This window comes from Heterocephalus glaber, unplaced genomic scaffold (genome assembly GCF_053883595.1).
Source record: "Heterocephalus glaber isolate CG9 unplaced genomic scaffold, H.glaber_assembly_v1.0 deba00001460, whole genome shotgun sequence".
NCBI classification, from domain to species: Eukaryota; Metazoa; Chordata; class Mammalia; order Rodentia; family Bathyergidae; genus Heterocephalus; species Heterocephalus glaber.
Window position 1 is genome coordinate 11257942 of NW_028258307.1, and position 17327 is coordinate 11275268.

Here is a 17327-nt window from a genome sequence, read left to right on the forward strand (position 1 = left end):
TCACCTTTCATCAAAATGAAATTTTAGTGTTTACTTAAATTCTTCACATTAGAGAAAGTGATAACTTTTTGATTGAATATACTTATTTAGAACAAAAATTATTTTATAGTCACATTTATTTTGAAGAAAAAAATCAAGTTTCTGTGTAATTGAGGAGTAAGTATATAATCCCTTGATTTGCTGTAATATAATCTACCTTATAGTTTAAAAAGCTACATGAAAACAACTAATTGTACTTTAGGTAGAATCTGCTATTCCAAATAGCCATATAGTTCCCGTATTTGAAACTTCAGTGATCCTCTTAAAAAAAAAAAAGGCAAAATGAACCTGTGTGGGACCACTAAGTTGAATAAGTTGTATCGAGACTACTGGGATGGGGAAAGGGTTCCTCCAGCAACCAAGTAAAGGAGAAATGTGGTACAATCATAAGTTTAACACTGTGTTCAAAATACTAAACTCGAAAGTTCCTTTTGAAGAAGTTGCAACAGATAAATTTAGAATAATTTAGTGGTACAGTGGTAACTTGGTTCACAAACACTTTTGTTTGCAAACAGTTTTGTTCACAAACAGAAGCATTTGGCAAAATTTTCTTTTGTTTGGGAACTCTGCCTTGGCTGACAAGCATGACTGCAGCCATGTTTCCCACACAAACACAGACATGGCCATTTTTTCCAAAACCATAGAACAAATTAAGTTCATGAACCGAGGTACCTGTGTATGTAGCATGTGTCCAGAGGTTTTACAGATTAAGAATATAGATATTTTCAGGGAACATTCTTGGGGAAGAGGACTGTAATATGCTGTGTGTTCATGAATCTTGACTCTTGTTAAGGCGATGGCCACTCTAGATTGTCCTGACTTCTGGTTTTTTTTCATCACCAGACAAACAAGGGTTCATGACTTTCTTCTCTGTCTGTTTTGTGATAACATTTGTAACCCGCCCCATCCTTCCCTTCCACTCCTCAATTTTTTAACCTGGCTTTCTGGCCCAGGAGATAATTTTGTGTATGTCAACGTACAACTTTGATCGAGCCAGGGATTTCTAGATGAAGGATCCTCTTCACATCAGATGTTTTGAAGTCTCGCCAACAGATGATAGTTTTATATTTAGCATCTGTTGACTCAGAAAATGTGGAATAACTGGAAAGAAAGAAAAAGAATTTAGTAATAGCTCAATTTTGTTTAAAGTTGCAGAATCTCAAAGACTTTCTATAGAGGTTGTTATATTTAGTTGGATTCATTTCTACTAAATTCTAGATTTTTTTTTAAAGCTAATATGGCTTTAATAATACTTTGAAGTCAACATATATCGTATTATTTATAATAATTTGAAGTATAGTACCAAATAAAGGTGAAAGTTTACTATTTATTCGTATGACTCAGTATGGTTGATGTCCAAAGGAGCTGTGGGTTCCCTAGGGCTAGAAGCCCAAGGCTTCAGAAGCATAGATCTAGTCCATTTGCTCTTGCCCTATCTTCAGACAATTTTGAGGAATCATAAGGAGATGAGATAAAACATCATGCTTCTTTTTGGTACCTAGGATGTAAGATATGGTTTATATTAATAAATGTTTTAATTTTGTAGAATTATGCCAATTATATGTAACTAACAATTGGCTATGGTAGCAAAATTAGTGATAATAAAAGGTAGAAAATTATAAATAAGAGTATATCTCCCTATCATGTTCTGAATCATATTTTTGGTGATAATTAGTTCTCAGCTTTGGTCTTAAAAGTGTGTGCTGTATTCTTAGGACCATATATTTAGCTTTTACATATTAGTTTTCTTTATCCTTATTTCCAGTGCATGCTATTACAAATCTGTTGAATGTATAGTTACTATCATAAATACTAACCATGTGAAATTGTGTTTCTCTTATCTGTTCCCTGTGGATTCATTTTTAAAATAAATTTCCTTTCTAGGTGGTAAGTTTTTAATCCATAGTTCTGGATGTAGCTTTTCTTGCATTATGATTGCCTGATTTATTGTGACAGTGTCTGACTCATTAGCATGGCCCCTCTGAAGTTGAAGCATTCAGAGATAAAGTGATTTATTTCTAATGTCTGCTCCTCTCCCCTGCTCCTTACTACTTTACTGCCAAGGCTATCACCACCCACTATGTGATCCAATGCCAGAATAATCCTCTTGGAGGGTAAACTAATAAACCATTTTCCTTTTCTTCCTTACCATTGTGTCATAAAAGCAATACAACAGCATGACTTTTCTAAGAACTGCAAAGCCCAGCTTGTCTCCATGGTGAGGGCTAACTTAGGAGGTTAATTCATTTCCACTGTTTCTGGGAATCTTTTCTTTAAGAACGGATGGACTGAAGATGCTTTTGTGTGAGCTGCTAATATTTTTACTAATAAAACAAAGGCATGTGTACTAATGAGTAACTTTCCATATAGCTTTCATGGTACATGTTGGAATCCTCCTTCCTTCCTAATGTTTTTTCTCATTCAGCAAGCACTGATAATGTTTCTGATTCATTCTGACTCCTGAGCATTTGGGTAAAGATCAGAAATGAACAAAATGTGTTTTGAAAGTGAAATCTTGTCTATGATAGTGCAGGCTAGGTTGCCCTACATTAGTCAGACTTAACTGAGGACATGGCTGCAGGTAACTCAGATCCAATGATGGAAGAATACTGGGAAGGTGTTTTAATTTTGTGTTGGATCATGGTTAGACTTCACTAATTAAGCTAAGACAAGATAGCCTTAAGTATATACAGCATTTTTTTTGAGAAATACATTGATGTCCTTCAGTACCTACTTTAAACATATATATGAATGATTTATCTTAACAGTATTATAACTTTACTTTTACTTGCCGCAAGTAGTTTATTGTCGTATTAAATAAATATAATTATGATCTCATGTGTAATTTACTGGATAATACCTTTTATTTAAAAGTAAATATGCAAATTAAATATCTGCACATATAAATTTGGATGAAAACAAAGTTCAGTTTCTTTTGCTCTGTTGTAACTGTGTATCGAATATTACTTTAACTATCAGCAAAAAGTTGAAAATCTTGTCAATTTAATATGCATTAGAAATGTTATGAATAAATGTATTTGCCATGTCAGAATAAATTCGAACCTATTCCTTTTCAAGACTACTCTTCGTATATGTTCTGTTGACTCTTAACTAGCTAGCTTTTTCTTAACTCAGGTCCTTGTGCTTGCGCAGCAGGCGACGAAACCACTGAGCTAAATCCCCGCTAGCTCTTGAAGTTAGTCTTCAGCCACCTAGTAGGAGTCCCCACTCTGAAGCCAGGTGTAGGGGGCAGGACAGTGGGCGGGTCCTTCTCTGAAGGGCTGGCGTTCTCAGGAGGGAGGAAGTCTGGGACAGATGCCTGTTGTCCTGAGGAGTGGACTAGATGGGAGCATAGTGAACTGGCCATTTTCACAACTAGCGAGTCTCAAGAAATTTGCAAGTCAGTGGCTGGCCACAGCTGGACCATGATTAGAAGGTGTAGCCAGGACATTACTTTTAATAAAAAATTTGTGACAAAAAAATCTGCCGTTTAACATTGTGGCTGGAGATTTTTAGAAGCAGTTTCGTCCAAAATCCCTCTGGGCTCTCTATTATTGGCAGGAGCCAGTCCAGTTCTTGATTTATCCTTAGAATATTGAAGGTATGCCGAGCTCTATCCTCTGTGGTCTGAATTTAATGTAAGGGGCGAGACCTTACTGGTTTTTTGGTGTTGTGTATTAAGTTTGATAAAGAGTAAAATGATACCTTAACATGCTGTAACATACTAGACAGTATGGCTAATAAACTGTATTGGTAGGGAGAATAGACCAAGGAATAAATTGAGTTTTGTAACAGATTCATGTTAAAAAGATAGGTGGAATTCAGTTTGACATGGGCCATAGGAATTCATTATTTTTCCAGTCTATAAACTGAATTCTTTTTTTTTTTTGGTAGTGGAGATCGAACTCGCATCCTTGAGCTTGTGCAGCAGGTGACGAAACCACTGAGCTAAATCCCTGGTCCTGTAAACTGAATTCTTTGTTTGACTTTGTAGGAGCCTAGAATTTTAAATGGTAGATAAATATTCAGTTTGTTATCAGTAGTGGAAAATGACTATTATAAAAATTGTAATTAAAGCAGTTTGGTGCTTTTACTTCTCATGTTATGCTACTTTATAGTTCCACCCTCAAAAGCACCACAAACCTCCATGAGATTGATGAAACCTGTGTAGTTAATGTCCTTAGGAAGTCTCTGTAACTGCCTTAAATACATTTTGGCTGTTTCTCTGCTGTCTTCTGTGGATGCCTCTTCTGTCTGTGCTGTTCTATATCCTTGGTGCCCTCTGCCATGAAAGCTGTCCTTGACTTCTGTTCTCTCTGAGCTTCACCATTTGATCCAGTCCAGCCACGAATTTAACTCTGCTAAGCCATCATTGCCTCCTTCCATTGGAGTCTTCTTTTCCACCTGCTTAAAGTCTTGTCTCCTCTTTCCCAGCCAGAATGGCTTTCACTAGGCTTTTTCTCACCCCTTGGGCTTCTTCTCAGTGTTACTGAAAGTTCACAGAAACATCAGGTCCAGATATCAGAGTTGCTGAGGGTTTCTAGTGGAGCATGACATTCTCTTTGCCAAATATTATTTCTAACACCAAAAGGGGCATTTATGGGCTGGCTTGAGAACCTAACCATCAGCTTTGGAAATGTTTTTAATAGAGAAATGTCGTGATTTGAAAATTTTTAATCTTAAAATGCCCTTTAGCCTTTAGAATGCAATTTTCTGTCATTTTGGCAACCATCAGAGTTTTAATAGGAATCTTGATTTAAGTATGTCAAAGTTGAATTAAACAGTGGTTAATTTTGTTAGAGTGCATGAACTCTGAAAATGAAATCTTTTCCCCTTCCTCTATCTCCCCTTCCCTAACCCTTCCCTACTTATCCTACCCTTCTTTTTCTTTTTGTTTTATTTTGTTACTCTGTTTTTTAAGAACATCTTCATATAGAGATTACGTTGAGGTAGCTTTTATCAGTTGAGTCAGTGGGGCTCATTTAGGGGCTTCAGGTAATCTGATTTATACATTATTCAATTGTGACGTACCTTTTCCTCTTATCATGTGAGCTCTTCATATTTCTGTAGATCTTTACTAAAACATAATAACGGAAAGCAGATTAAAATTAAAATGCCCTTCCTTACTCTGCAGATGGTTTAGGGAAGGGAAAAGAGTAAAGATGAAGGGGTTGACTGAAAGCTGATTCTTACCTCTAACCCATTACCGAATTCACATGGTGTGCCCTTCTGTGACAGTTAAGTTAAAAGTAAAGCTTAGGCTTTTTACTTTGATAATCAGTGTAGTGTGTTTTCCATTTGTTTTCTCAAAATTTAAAGGAAATGCTCTCCATTAACTGAGTGTACTGTTATAGTGCTCCTTAATCTTTGATCTCAGGACAGCTTTCTACTCTTAAAAATGTTGCAGACCCCCCAAAAGCTTTTCTTTGTATATATTAATACTACATTAGAAACTAAACTGATAAAATTTTAAAATATTCATTAAATCATTAAAACCCATTAAATAAATAACAGTTTCTGTGATCAGAATTATGCTTTCCTAAAGGGAAAAAATTGGTGAAAAGAACAACATTTAAAACTTTTGCAATACTGGGTTTAATAGCAAACAAGTAGATTCTTATATCAGCTTTTGCATTTAATCTGTTACAATATATCAGAAGTCATGTAGCTTCTAGAATATTCTGCTGTGCAGTAGTGAGAGAATGAGAATGAAAAAATAAATAACATTTTTAGCATTAATGTAAATATGTTTGACCTCATGGAACAGGGTCTCTGAACTGTACTCTGAACTACTACTACTGAGAATCATTGTGCTGATTTATTTTCAGTTCTGCTTTTTTTTTTTAACCTTACCATTTCCAGTTCCCTTTTCAGTGGTTATGCATTACAGGAGAGATAAGAAAGATCCTTCTACTATTTCAAATATTCCTAAAGGTTGAACTTTTAACCACTTAAATTAGTCCTGCGATTGGGGTTTATAAAAGAACACATCTAATAACATAGCTGCCTGCTTTGAAAATTGACAAAGAATCCCAGGTTGCTCGCCAGTCATATATATGAAAAATGGACACCTGGTGGCAGCATAACACAATCACACTTATTTGATGGGGACTCCTATAAAACAAAAGTGAAACAGAAGCTTTTTAACAGAGCTTCAGAATTGGTAGTATGCTTTTTCATCACTTATTGTAACATGTTGGAGGAGATGGTTTTGTCATGTGGGAGGGTATGCCTGCTGTGTTTTTAATATCCCAAGATTTATGAAGCCAGATTTTACCAGTGGATGATGAGCGTTTTTAGTTTCTCCGAAAGCATGTTTCCCACAAAGCTTCCAGACCCTACACTATTAAAAATGAAGAATGTTAGGATCATCCCACCTAATCTTTCACCCTCTACATCAGAGTGCTGTGACCCACTCCCCTAGCAGATACCCATTTGAGAGAGTTGGCTCCATTGGCAGCTCTCCAGGCCTGAGTTGAAGCTAGGCCTCATGGGTCAGAACTTTGTGTAGAAGATTCCATTTCCGAGATTGTCAGGGAGGGCATGGTGAAGGTCACGCTTGGTCACACTTTTGCAAAATTTCAGATTGGAGCTTATGTGGTTTCTAGAAAACCCTGGTAAGAGTAAAAGTCTCCATTTCCCCTCTTGTTTTTATTGTTACCATAACAGTTGGGACCCGGTTCACTGCTGAAGTGAAGGAAATGCTTTAACAAGGGTAAAACCTGATAGAAAGAGAAAAAAGAGGTAGAGAGAGGAGGAGGATGGGGCTGGAGAGAAGTGGAAGTGGATTAAAAAAGATTTAAGATGTGTATGTACATACACCAACTTCCCACAATGAATGTAATCGTGTGTACTGCAAACATATAATTAAAAAGTAAAAAATTTTAAAAGTACAGAATACAGTAGGATCCTTAATGTATTTGCATGCACCTTTATGTTGTCCTCAACACCACTGCCACTTCCTTCAAGTTTTCTTTTTTTTTAACGGTTTAAAAAATGTTTATTTTGAAATTCATATTTATAGAAAAGATATAAAAGCATTGCTCCTCTTCCTCCCTCACTAAAACAGGTCACCCCCTTCCTATCACCCCAGAAACAAGCTCTACCTTAAACTTGACACTTATCACCTCCACGAATTTTTCTTAATTTTTAAAATTTTTGATTTTTGTATATATATATATATATATATATATATATATATATATATATATGCAGTTCATAATGGGTGCATTGATCCAGGGAAGTTGCACACGTACATAACACATCTCAGTTCTTTTTACTTCCTCTTCTCTCCCCTCATCCTCCAGTTTTCTTTTAGCCAGGAGTTGGTAAAGTATAGCTCATAGGCAAAACTGAGCTAGAGTCTGTTTTTGAAAATAAAGTTTTATTGGAACACAGGCATTTGTGTACATCTTTACACTAGCGTACCACTGTTGAAGAGTTGTAATAGAGACTGTATGGCTTGCAAAGCTTAAAATATTTTGTGGTTCTTTGCAGAACCTTATAAAATTTGTCTGTTTTAGACTCTCGCCTATAGTCCATGAAACAGTTTCCGGTTTGGATATTTCCTTTCCTACACATAGATGGGTAAGATTGAAGATAGTCTCTTTCCTTAAAATTTTAATGGAAATGTGCTAGAAAGCCATTCAAATTAAATATTGCAGAAATAATAAAGAATTTCCCTCTGAAAGGTGTTTAATATGTCTTTTAAAGAGAACAATTAAGGAAAACAGCCTTTTTCTTGTAAGAAAATATCTTTTGAAAATGCAAATTTCATCAAAGCAGAGAATAGACTTAAATTTTTCTGGGGATATGATCCTATAGTAATGGGGTGTTTTGACTTTTTGATTAATATTTTCTTTCATTAAAGATGACTTTAATTAGCTAACTGTAAGATTTGCACCTGCCTGATATTTGGGGGGGTTTCAAATAGAATTCTTACTTTTTGTGGAGTTTTCGTTTTGTATATTATCTTTTTAGGTTTGATTTAAATGCCCCCTGATTTCAAAGCTAATGAGCTAGGGAGTCATATTCAGTAGCATCTCAGATTCGACTGGAGATGCTGCATTGGTTTCAAGGGGCCACTTCTGTGCCTCTCAGTGCATCAAGAGGCTTTTTCATCACTGCATGCTGTATTGATCTAAGGGGAAGGAATTTGGAACATGAGAAAGTACTGTGAAATCACTTCCTTGGCAAAGAACTAGCCAGCATTTGTTTCAGAGCAGGCCTACTTTTATCCAAAATGATGAATAAATCTGGGAAGAAAATGAAAAGAACATGACAGTGAATATGTGCAAGTCTGTAATACCTAAGAATCTCTGAGTGCAAAATCAATGACTAGAATTAGATTTATCCAGTGGATAGTGATTGCTTGAATAATTGCATTTGAGAATGGCATGGTATGACATAAGGGATGTTTCTTGATGACAAAAACTTCATTTTTCTTTTAGTCCCCATTAAATATGGCATAAAAGCCTGGGGTAAGGGGAAATGTCTAAATACATATGCCAGTAGGAAGCAAAATAGATTGATATGACCCTTTACCTCTGGTCCCGAACCTTACCTAAAAGAATTTCCAGTGAGTCAGAAGAGGAAAACAAATGACAGTTATAAACAATTCAGCTAATCAAGTATGCAAGAAATAGTGGATGTCTTTGACCCATTGAAAACCACATGTCTTGCTTATCTTTATTCCCTGCATTGGTGAAATGAATTGACACACTCTGGTTGCACTGTGGCTTGTCCCTCCATGTCAGGAGAGGACGATTCCAGGACCCCTGCACATACCAAAATCCTGAGTACCTTACATAAGATAGTGTAGTATTTGCATATTGTTTAAACACACTTTCTCCTATACTTTAAATCTTCTCTAGGTTACTTAAAATACTTAACACAATTTTCTTTTCAAATAGTTTCTATCCAACTTTTTTTGAGGCTTTAGTGCAGAACATGTAGGTACTAAAGGCCAACTAAGTTTGAGTTGCCTTTGTTAGTTTGAATTTACATATCTTTTCTCCAAACTAATTGGTATTTTCCTAATTGCTGTCTCAACTATCAGTGTAAAATTGGTATCTTCATTACCAGTGTAGGTAATGATGGGGTCACTGTTGAAATTCTGTAAAATGCAACACAAAATGAGCTTTTTTTGTTTTTGTTTATTGAGACAGGGTCTTGGTATGTAGTTCAAGTGGGCTTGAACTCACTGTGTAGCCCAGGCTCCTCTCCCTTGAGCTCATGGCGATCCTTTTGTCTCAGCCTCCCTTGAGCCACCATACCTGGATAAAATGAGCTATTAAAATTAATATGAGTTTAGAAAGAAATATGATTTTATAAACTGAAGTGATTCTATAAGCTTTAAAATATGAAACATCACAGTGGTTTTTATTTAAATAATGAAAGTTTTATTTACACCTTACAGTAGAAGTTTATGATGTCCTACAAAAGCATTTATGCCTCAGTAATATTTAAATATCTTGTTTATGAATCTACTAAAGAATTTTGTTTGTTTTTTTGTACCGGGGATTGAACTTGGGACCTTGCGCTTACAAGGCAGGTGGTGGAAACACTGAGCTAAATCCCGGGCCCTTCTCCTAAAGAATTTTGAAAAAAAATCAGTCTTTTCTTTGCTTTTAGTTTAAAGATGTCATCTGAGTTTTTTTAATCATAAGTTTAATGCAAAAGAAAAATTTTGATGTGGGCATTAAATATTGATGCTAAAATAGTCTCATTGGATTCTAAATATTACTGTGAAGGAGAAGCGTTTTCAGGACGGCAGTGAGGACTTAAGAATTCGCTTACACACACACATGCACGCCACAGGAACATTAGCAGAAATGTTCCAAATCAACATTTTCAAAGCTCTGGAGATTGACCATAGCCTTGCAGTAATCTAATGTGTTTACTTAAGGAGAAAGCAACAAACAACTGAATCTCAATAAGAACAGCAAGCCCTGTAATGATTTAGCTTGTGCTATTACTATTCCCCCTCTCCAGTTCTGCAATAACTAACTGAAAACCAACAGCCTCACAAATGACAGTAGCTGTGAAAATCAGAAGCCCAGGATCCACTGGAGTGGGTAGTTTGGAGCTTTCTAAAAGCCCTGTTTCTAAGGAACTGTCATTATTTGATTGTCTGGCAGGTCATGTGTGGCACTTGCCTTTCTTTGACCAGATTCTGCACTCAGTGCTAAGACCCTCCTCCCCAAGTCCAACAGCAGTTGTTGAATATCATTGTTGCCTGAGGTGATGATGAGCTGTGACAAACAACAACAACAACAACAACAACAAGAACCAAAACACCATGAAAGGAAAAGCTGGGTAGTTAGACACACAAAAGGCACTTTGGAGAGCTGGGACATAGTCTGGTCACGTAAAAGGCTTTGTGTGCCTCCCCCAGGGACCCATGAGACTCTAAGCTTCACTTCTAGCCAATTGCAAATGCAGGAAGTTGAGGCTAAGACAGTGGTAAGCTGCCTCCGGAGCATTTGAAGATATGCTTCCACAAGCACCCAGAGCCACTTGGCAAAGTCTGTTCTTTGCCCTATGTGGTTTTTGAGTTTCTTCTCAGTGAACTCAGTAGCCAGCTAATGACTGGATAGAGATTTCTTTAAATGCTAGGAGTTAGTTCAGGAAAAGCCACTACACAAATGAGTGGCAAATGCCTAGGGGAGGGGAGGAATCCAATTACAGAACTGCCACACAATACCCACAATCTAGTCTTGAACACCATCAACAACAAAAAAAGATGAGACTTGCAAAGAACAGAAAGTATGGCCCATCCACAGTAAAAGATAGCAAGCCAATAAAAGCTGTCCTTGTAGAAGGCCAGATGTTGGTCTTAAAGAGATTATTAAAATAGATTAAAAACAATCCATTCTGTGTTTTTTGTAGGAAGCACACTTTAGATTCACAGACATAAATGTTGACAGTAATGGAGTGGAGAAAGATGTGCTGTGTCCATCCCTACTGGAACAGTACTGGGATTGTACTAGTACCCAAAAGTGTGCTAGAATAGCTGTACTGACAGCAACAAAACAGACTTTAAGACAAATTTTTTTAATTGCAAAGTAGGACATTTTATAATAATAATAAAAGGGTCACTCCAAGAAGGTGTAATAATTGTAATCAATATAGGCACTCCAGGATATTGTAATAAAATGAGAAGTATCATCGTGGTTTCTGCCCCTGGACAAAGAAACCTTTGTAGTTTCATCTTTGTAGATAGGGACCCTAGAAGAATCTTATAATCTTTGACCCCAGTTTCTAACACACAGCTCCAAATCCCTTCAGGTTTCCTGGGTGATGGGAACATCTTTTACTTTTTTTTGTTCCATTTAGTTTATTGGTACATTTTAGGTATACAGTACAGTTATATTCATCATTGGGATCTTGTACCTTTACATGATGTATCTTGGTTCTTATTTTTTTCCCCATTCCCCTGCCCTCCCTTCACCCACCCCCTCCACCCTTCCCTATTTACAAAGACTTTGTTTCCATATTTTTCCTTTTCTCATATTCTTTCCTTTCCCCTACTCCTCCCACTTCCCCTACTCCTTTAGACATTGTCTTCCTATTTCATGATAGCAGTTATACATTTTGATTCTTATTTACACTTTTAGTTTTTCACACCAGAGAAACTATTTGGTATTTACACATGTGTCCTATTTATTTCACTTGAGTATAGTATAGCCTCAGTGTGCATCCACTTAGCTACAGATGTCTCCAGTTTCTCATTCTTTATGGCTGAGTAGTACTCCATTTTATTGAAAAAAACACATCTTGGGCTGGGGATTTAGCTCAGTGGTTTGACCACCTGCCTCACAAGCGCAAGGACCCAAGTTCCATCCCCAGTACCAAAAAAAAAACAAAAACAAGAAACAAACAAACAAAAAACACCCCACATCTTCTTTATCCAGTCTCCAGTTGGTGGGCCATTGGGCTGTTTCCAAGCTTTAGCTGTTACAAACTGTGCCACTATAAACATGGGTGCACATATATCACTGTAGTATGAGTCTTTTAATTCTTTGGGGAAGATCCCCAGCAGAGGAATAGCTAGGTGTAATGTGACTTCCAGTCCTAGTTCTTTGAGGAATCTCCTTACTGACTTCCACAGTGGTTGCACCAGTCTGTGCTCCCACCAGCAATGGAGAAAGGTTCCTTTCTCCCCACAACTTTGCCAGTATTTGTTATTGGTTGATTTCATGATAGCAGCCATTCTTTCTGGTGTGAGATTCCACCTCACACTGGAACATCTTTTATTCTAAGCAGCAATTCCTTGTTGACTACCAGATAGGTTCAGGATGGGGCAGGTTGCCAAGAGAACCAACCGTTAGAGGAGAGAGTGGCAGTTCAGCTCTCCCTCCACACACACATCCCACCTTGGGAAGGGAAGAGTGTCTGAAGGTTGACTTACTGCCAAGGGCCAGGGATTTATCAGTCATGCATATATAATGAAACCTATGTAAAACCTACCAGGACAATGGGTAGAGATTCCAAGATGGCAAACACAGCTACATGTCAGAAGGGTAGGCACCTCTACAGGGACCGAAGCCACTGTATTGGGGACTCTTTCAGACTTTGCTCTTGCATTTCCTTATCTCATTATTCATGTGTTCTCTTTATAGTATTCTTTATAAGAGGAGGCATTTTCTTGAGTTCTCTGAGTCATCCTGCAAATTAATCAAACCTAAGGAGGGAGTCATGGGAACCCCTGTTTATACTTGGTCAGCCAGAAGTGTAGGTGACAACCTACTTCTTGGCAATTGGCATTTGAAGTGATGGGGGAGAAGCCAGTTTTGTGAGACTAAGCTGTTAACCTATTAAACTGTTAACCACTTTCTTTGTTCTATCATAGGAAGCGATTCCTCTGTTTGTTAAAGCTTTATCCTGAGGTGATAGCAGTTCACCTTCAGACTCCACTTCTTGTTCTCTTGCTAGTTTTGCTGTATCTGCAGATGCCTCCTCCACTGAGGTCTTGAGTCCCTCACAGTCCTCCATGAGGGCTGCAGTCAGCTTTTTCCAAATTCCTGTTAATGTCAAAATTTTAATCTCCTCCCTGAGTCACAAATGTTCCTAGTGACATCTAGAGTGGTGAACAGTTTCCAGAGGTTTTCAATTTATTTTGCCTAGATCCATCAGAGGAGTCAATATTTTCTTTCATTTTTTTCTCCTTGTGCTAATATATTTAGTCTGATTTTACATAAAAGTTTATTTTTGTGTGTTATGCTTGTATACTTGGAAGTCTCTTTTGCTCATTTAATTCTTTTTTTTCATTTAATTTTTATATGTAGTAAAAACATATAAATTGAAAGTTTTTTATTGTTTATAAAATTTCAAGTACTAAAAACATTTTCTGCTAGAATGGTTTACATTTAATGATTATTATTAACATTGAATTGAAAACCAGATAATGTGATAAGCATTTAAATTTTCAGTTTATATATCAAAAATATTTTGATGATTAACTGATGATTAAGTTAGGTTGTTTTTAATTTTCTTAAAAGCTAAGAATTGGAGAGGAATTTGTTATCAAGTGATTATTCATTCATTTTCCCAAATCCTTGGAACATATTCAAAAAGTTCTTGCCAAGTCATATCAAGATGACTTGATTATACTTATTACTTTTTACCTTGAGTCACCATGTTTCAGCTGATACACTTGAAAAGGATTGGGAAAATTGAATTTTTGTCTTTTTCAGTATGCCGATGCAAAAACAATATTTTTCATTAGGTTCCATTCGGTGCTTTAAATAAACATTCATCAGAACATTGGTACTGCAGGTTTAATTTATGGGAAATATCTAACAAACAATTAATTGACAAAATCAATTCTCAGTATCAAGCCATTCATCCAGCCTTTGATATAAAATCTGTACCTTCCTTGTGGATGGAAGAAGCATGATTTTTTTAACAGAAATAATATTTAGCACTTTCACTGTAAATATTTGGATAGTCTGGGTGGGATGAGTTGTTTTGTTAAGTAGGAGAAAGGCAGCTGTGAAAGGGAAACTGCAAAGCAATTACTCCTAAGGCACACCAGGAGTACACTCTCAGGCAGTTCTGCACTTTTGAAGTTGAGGTTCTCTATACTACTCCCTTAAAACCATCAGTAACTACATCCTTTTAAAAGTCTTTATCTCCAGGAGCATGCTGCTCTTAGTCGTGTAGGAATGAATAAAATAGCCTTGGGAAGCATGTATTTATTTGTAAAGATATTGTGTACAGATATATCAGTTAATATGTTCGTACAATTTTACGCACTTGGACCATGTCTTGCCAATGCCTACGCCACTATCTGTTCTCCATCCCTGGCCTGCAGGTGACAAACTTCTCTTAGTGTCCGGATTGGACCTCAGTGTCTTTCACAACTGCAGCTTGAACTAGTTGCTTCGACCTGGCATTGGACATGATTCTCTGTGGTAGCAATTTTATTAGTTTCTTAATCACTGTATTTATATGGCTTTTTCCTTTTTATAGTTTAAGTGTTCTAATTACATTTTGTACATTAATGTAATGTTCTTAGATTAAACTTTATTATCCTTAAATCAGCTCGAAATGACGCTCGGAGTTACTTCCCTGTGAGCCTCTTGATTTTCTGGTACAGTTTATGAGCAAAGGCTTTGGTTACCTTGCTTCTTTATCTGTTTAAGATTTATTTCTATAGTGAACAGTTTTGAAGGATGCAGTGACTTCAGAACAATGGCCAAGTTTCCTCATTGTTCTGGAAGACAGAACTAGTGCCTTTCTTTAGTCTTGAGTGAAGTAGTAGACATACTTCCTGCTCATTATCAAAGCTGGTGCTTCCAGAAGTTTAGGGTGTCTTGCCTGTGGTGCAGGTGACATTTGGCCTTATTCAAGGGCTGTGAGAATTGGTGCTCAGGGAACTGGATCAGGATAATGCTGATATTCTGGCTGTTTTATTATTAGAAGTATTCTTGTGTCTCCCCAGGAGATTTATACCTTCTGACAGCATCCACAGCAGACTAACTTCTTGTTAACTTGAAAGGAAAGTAAATCTCATACTTCTCAGTTGTTGACAATATGTAGGAAATATAAATAGCTATCAGAGTTCAGCTCAGAAATGCCATTTTTATCCATGCTTCTAATTGAAACTGCATTGCGTATTTATATAAATGTAGCATGCATTTTTTTTCATTTTTTCCTAAGTTAAAATAAAGGTTTGGTATAATTTTGCTATTTATATATAATGACAGTTTTAAAAGCATAATATGCCATATGTTTTCTTATACATTAAAATGTATGTATATATATACACACACACATTTGTATTCATGTTTTCAACAACCAAATCAATTACTGCTCTGCTTAATGACATATTTAAGACTTAATCTTAATTCTGTAAATGTCATTATGATGTATTATTTGCCTCTCTTCTAGAATATTGGAAAGAAGATGACCTGCCAAGAGTTCATTGCAAATCTCCAAAGGGTAAATGAGGGTGTTGATTTCTCTAAGGATCTGCTAAAAGTAAGCACTGGATTATTGATTTGTAAAGTATGTTCATATTTATATTTACTGATTACTTCTTAATCTTAAGATAAGGAGCACTTAAGTATTTTACTTTTTGTTTTCGGTTTTATTGGATGTTTTTACTGGGTTTTGTTCCTGATGCTTCAGACTACAATTACATTCTTCAGTTAATAGTTCCTAAAGATCCACAGTGTAATCAATAAAAGTGAGATGATAACTGGATTTGGAGTAGTTGGTGATATGAGTGGTTAGTGAAAAATTTTTCTATGGAAGCAGACGGTTAGAACTTGTGAACGGTCACAAAGGCATATTCACTCTGGAAACAAAGCAACATTGGCAGACGGTAATGGAAGCAGTTCTGACAGTGTTGTTCTGCACTCCCAGAGCCACTCAGATTGTGTCTTGAAATAGATTAAATTAAATTCTCAGTAATTGTAGAATGCCTGAGTTATTTGCAGTTGGCTTTATTATTGGCAACAATCAGCATGTTTTTCATCAGATTGTTTTCAAGGAGACAAAATCAACTTTGAAATTCTTTCATTCTGCAGCATTATAAATGAGATGTGCATTTGATCAAACACAAAATAATGATTGGTAATGACTATGAATACTTTACAAGTTGTAGGGTAAGATATGTGTGTTGAATAGATTTTTACAGATTATTTGATTCTGTCGTTCTCTTTAAAACTTAGTATGCATACAGGTTTCTTTTGGGACCAGTCTCTGAATGAACTTGCTAAGTGACACATCTGAATCATGCTATAATATGGAAATATACTGTTGAAGGATAAGTCTTTTAATGAATTGTATGGAACTTTTATTTATTTTTGAAGTGGTGGGGATTAACTCAAGGGACTCATGTGCTAAGCAAGTGCTGTACTGCTGACCTATTCTCCCAGAACTAACTTTTAAACTATAGAGTTCTACTAGATGTGAAAAGATAAACATACTAAGGAAAATGAAAGAAAACATTCAAGATGGTGTTACCAGATTCTGTATCTTACTGACCTTAATTTCAGCTAGTTAAAAAGATAACATTATGAATAAACAGGAAGAAACGCTTCAGTTTACTATGTAAAGAAGATATTTTTAGATTGTTTGTTTGTAGAGTAAATGCTGCCTTTTCTGATTCTGCAAATTCAAATGGGAAGGGGAAGTCAAAGGTGCAAGATTGTGCCTTGATAAATATGTTAGATACCCTTTATCGAGGTTACCTGGTGTTAACAAGTCTTTTTCCAGTCTAGTGGTATTAGGATGGAGTCTCTCAGAGCATTTGTGAGGCTTTTATCAACTTACATCACAAATGAAAATTGGCAGGAAACTTTTCATAATGAAGCTGTTAGTTTTTCATAGTAGGCTTATGGTAGTAGGTAAATTATTGGGTAGATTTAGAGCATGTTTGATGGAGCTGTCTAAATCCAAGTGTAGTTAATGTACAGTCCAGTGGCTGCTGTTCACCTTGGTTAAATGCATGTGCTTTCATTTACCCTGCTAGGAATTTGCCTTATGATTTGCTGGAGTTGTGCAATTGGGATTGTGTTTAAAAACCTCAGGGGAAAATATGTCCTATGCTACTCTTTACTGTGGGAAGATGACAGTCCATTGACTCTGAAAATGATAGTGGCGTTTAGCATGGAAATCATCTGGTGAAGTATTAACTCCCCTCCAGAGTAAACCTCAGCCACTTATCCAAGATGGGAGTAGTAATGGTTTTTATTGTGAATTTCAATAAGGAAAGATTTTTAAAGCCATTTTTGTTTTATTTCACTGTTTTGTGGGATAGTCCTGTCTCTTTCTTC

At 36.3% G+C, this 17327-nt stretch overlaps 1 protein-coding gene across 11 annotated transcripts in view; it reads left to right on the forward strand.

Annotated features, from left to right (window-relative positions):
* Psd3 (pleckstrin and Sec7 domain containing 3) overlaps positions 1-17327 on the forward strand; it is a 517630-nt gene that overhangs the window by 276593 nt on the left and 223710 nt on the right. For all 11 annotated transcript variants that reach the window (XM_004848243.4, XM_021261216.2, XM_021261217.2 and 8 more), the window contains one exon: positions 15436-15525. In XM_004848243.4, coding sequence (XP_004848300.3) covers positions 15436-15525 — 90 coding nt within the window. The remainder of the gene's footprint in view (positions 1-15435; positions 15526-17327) is intronic.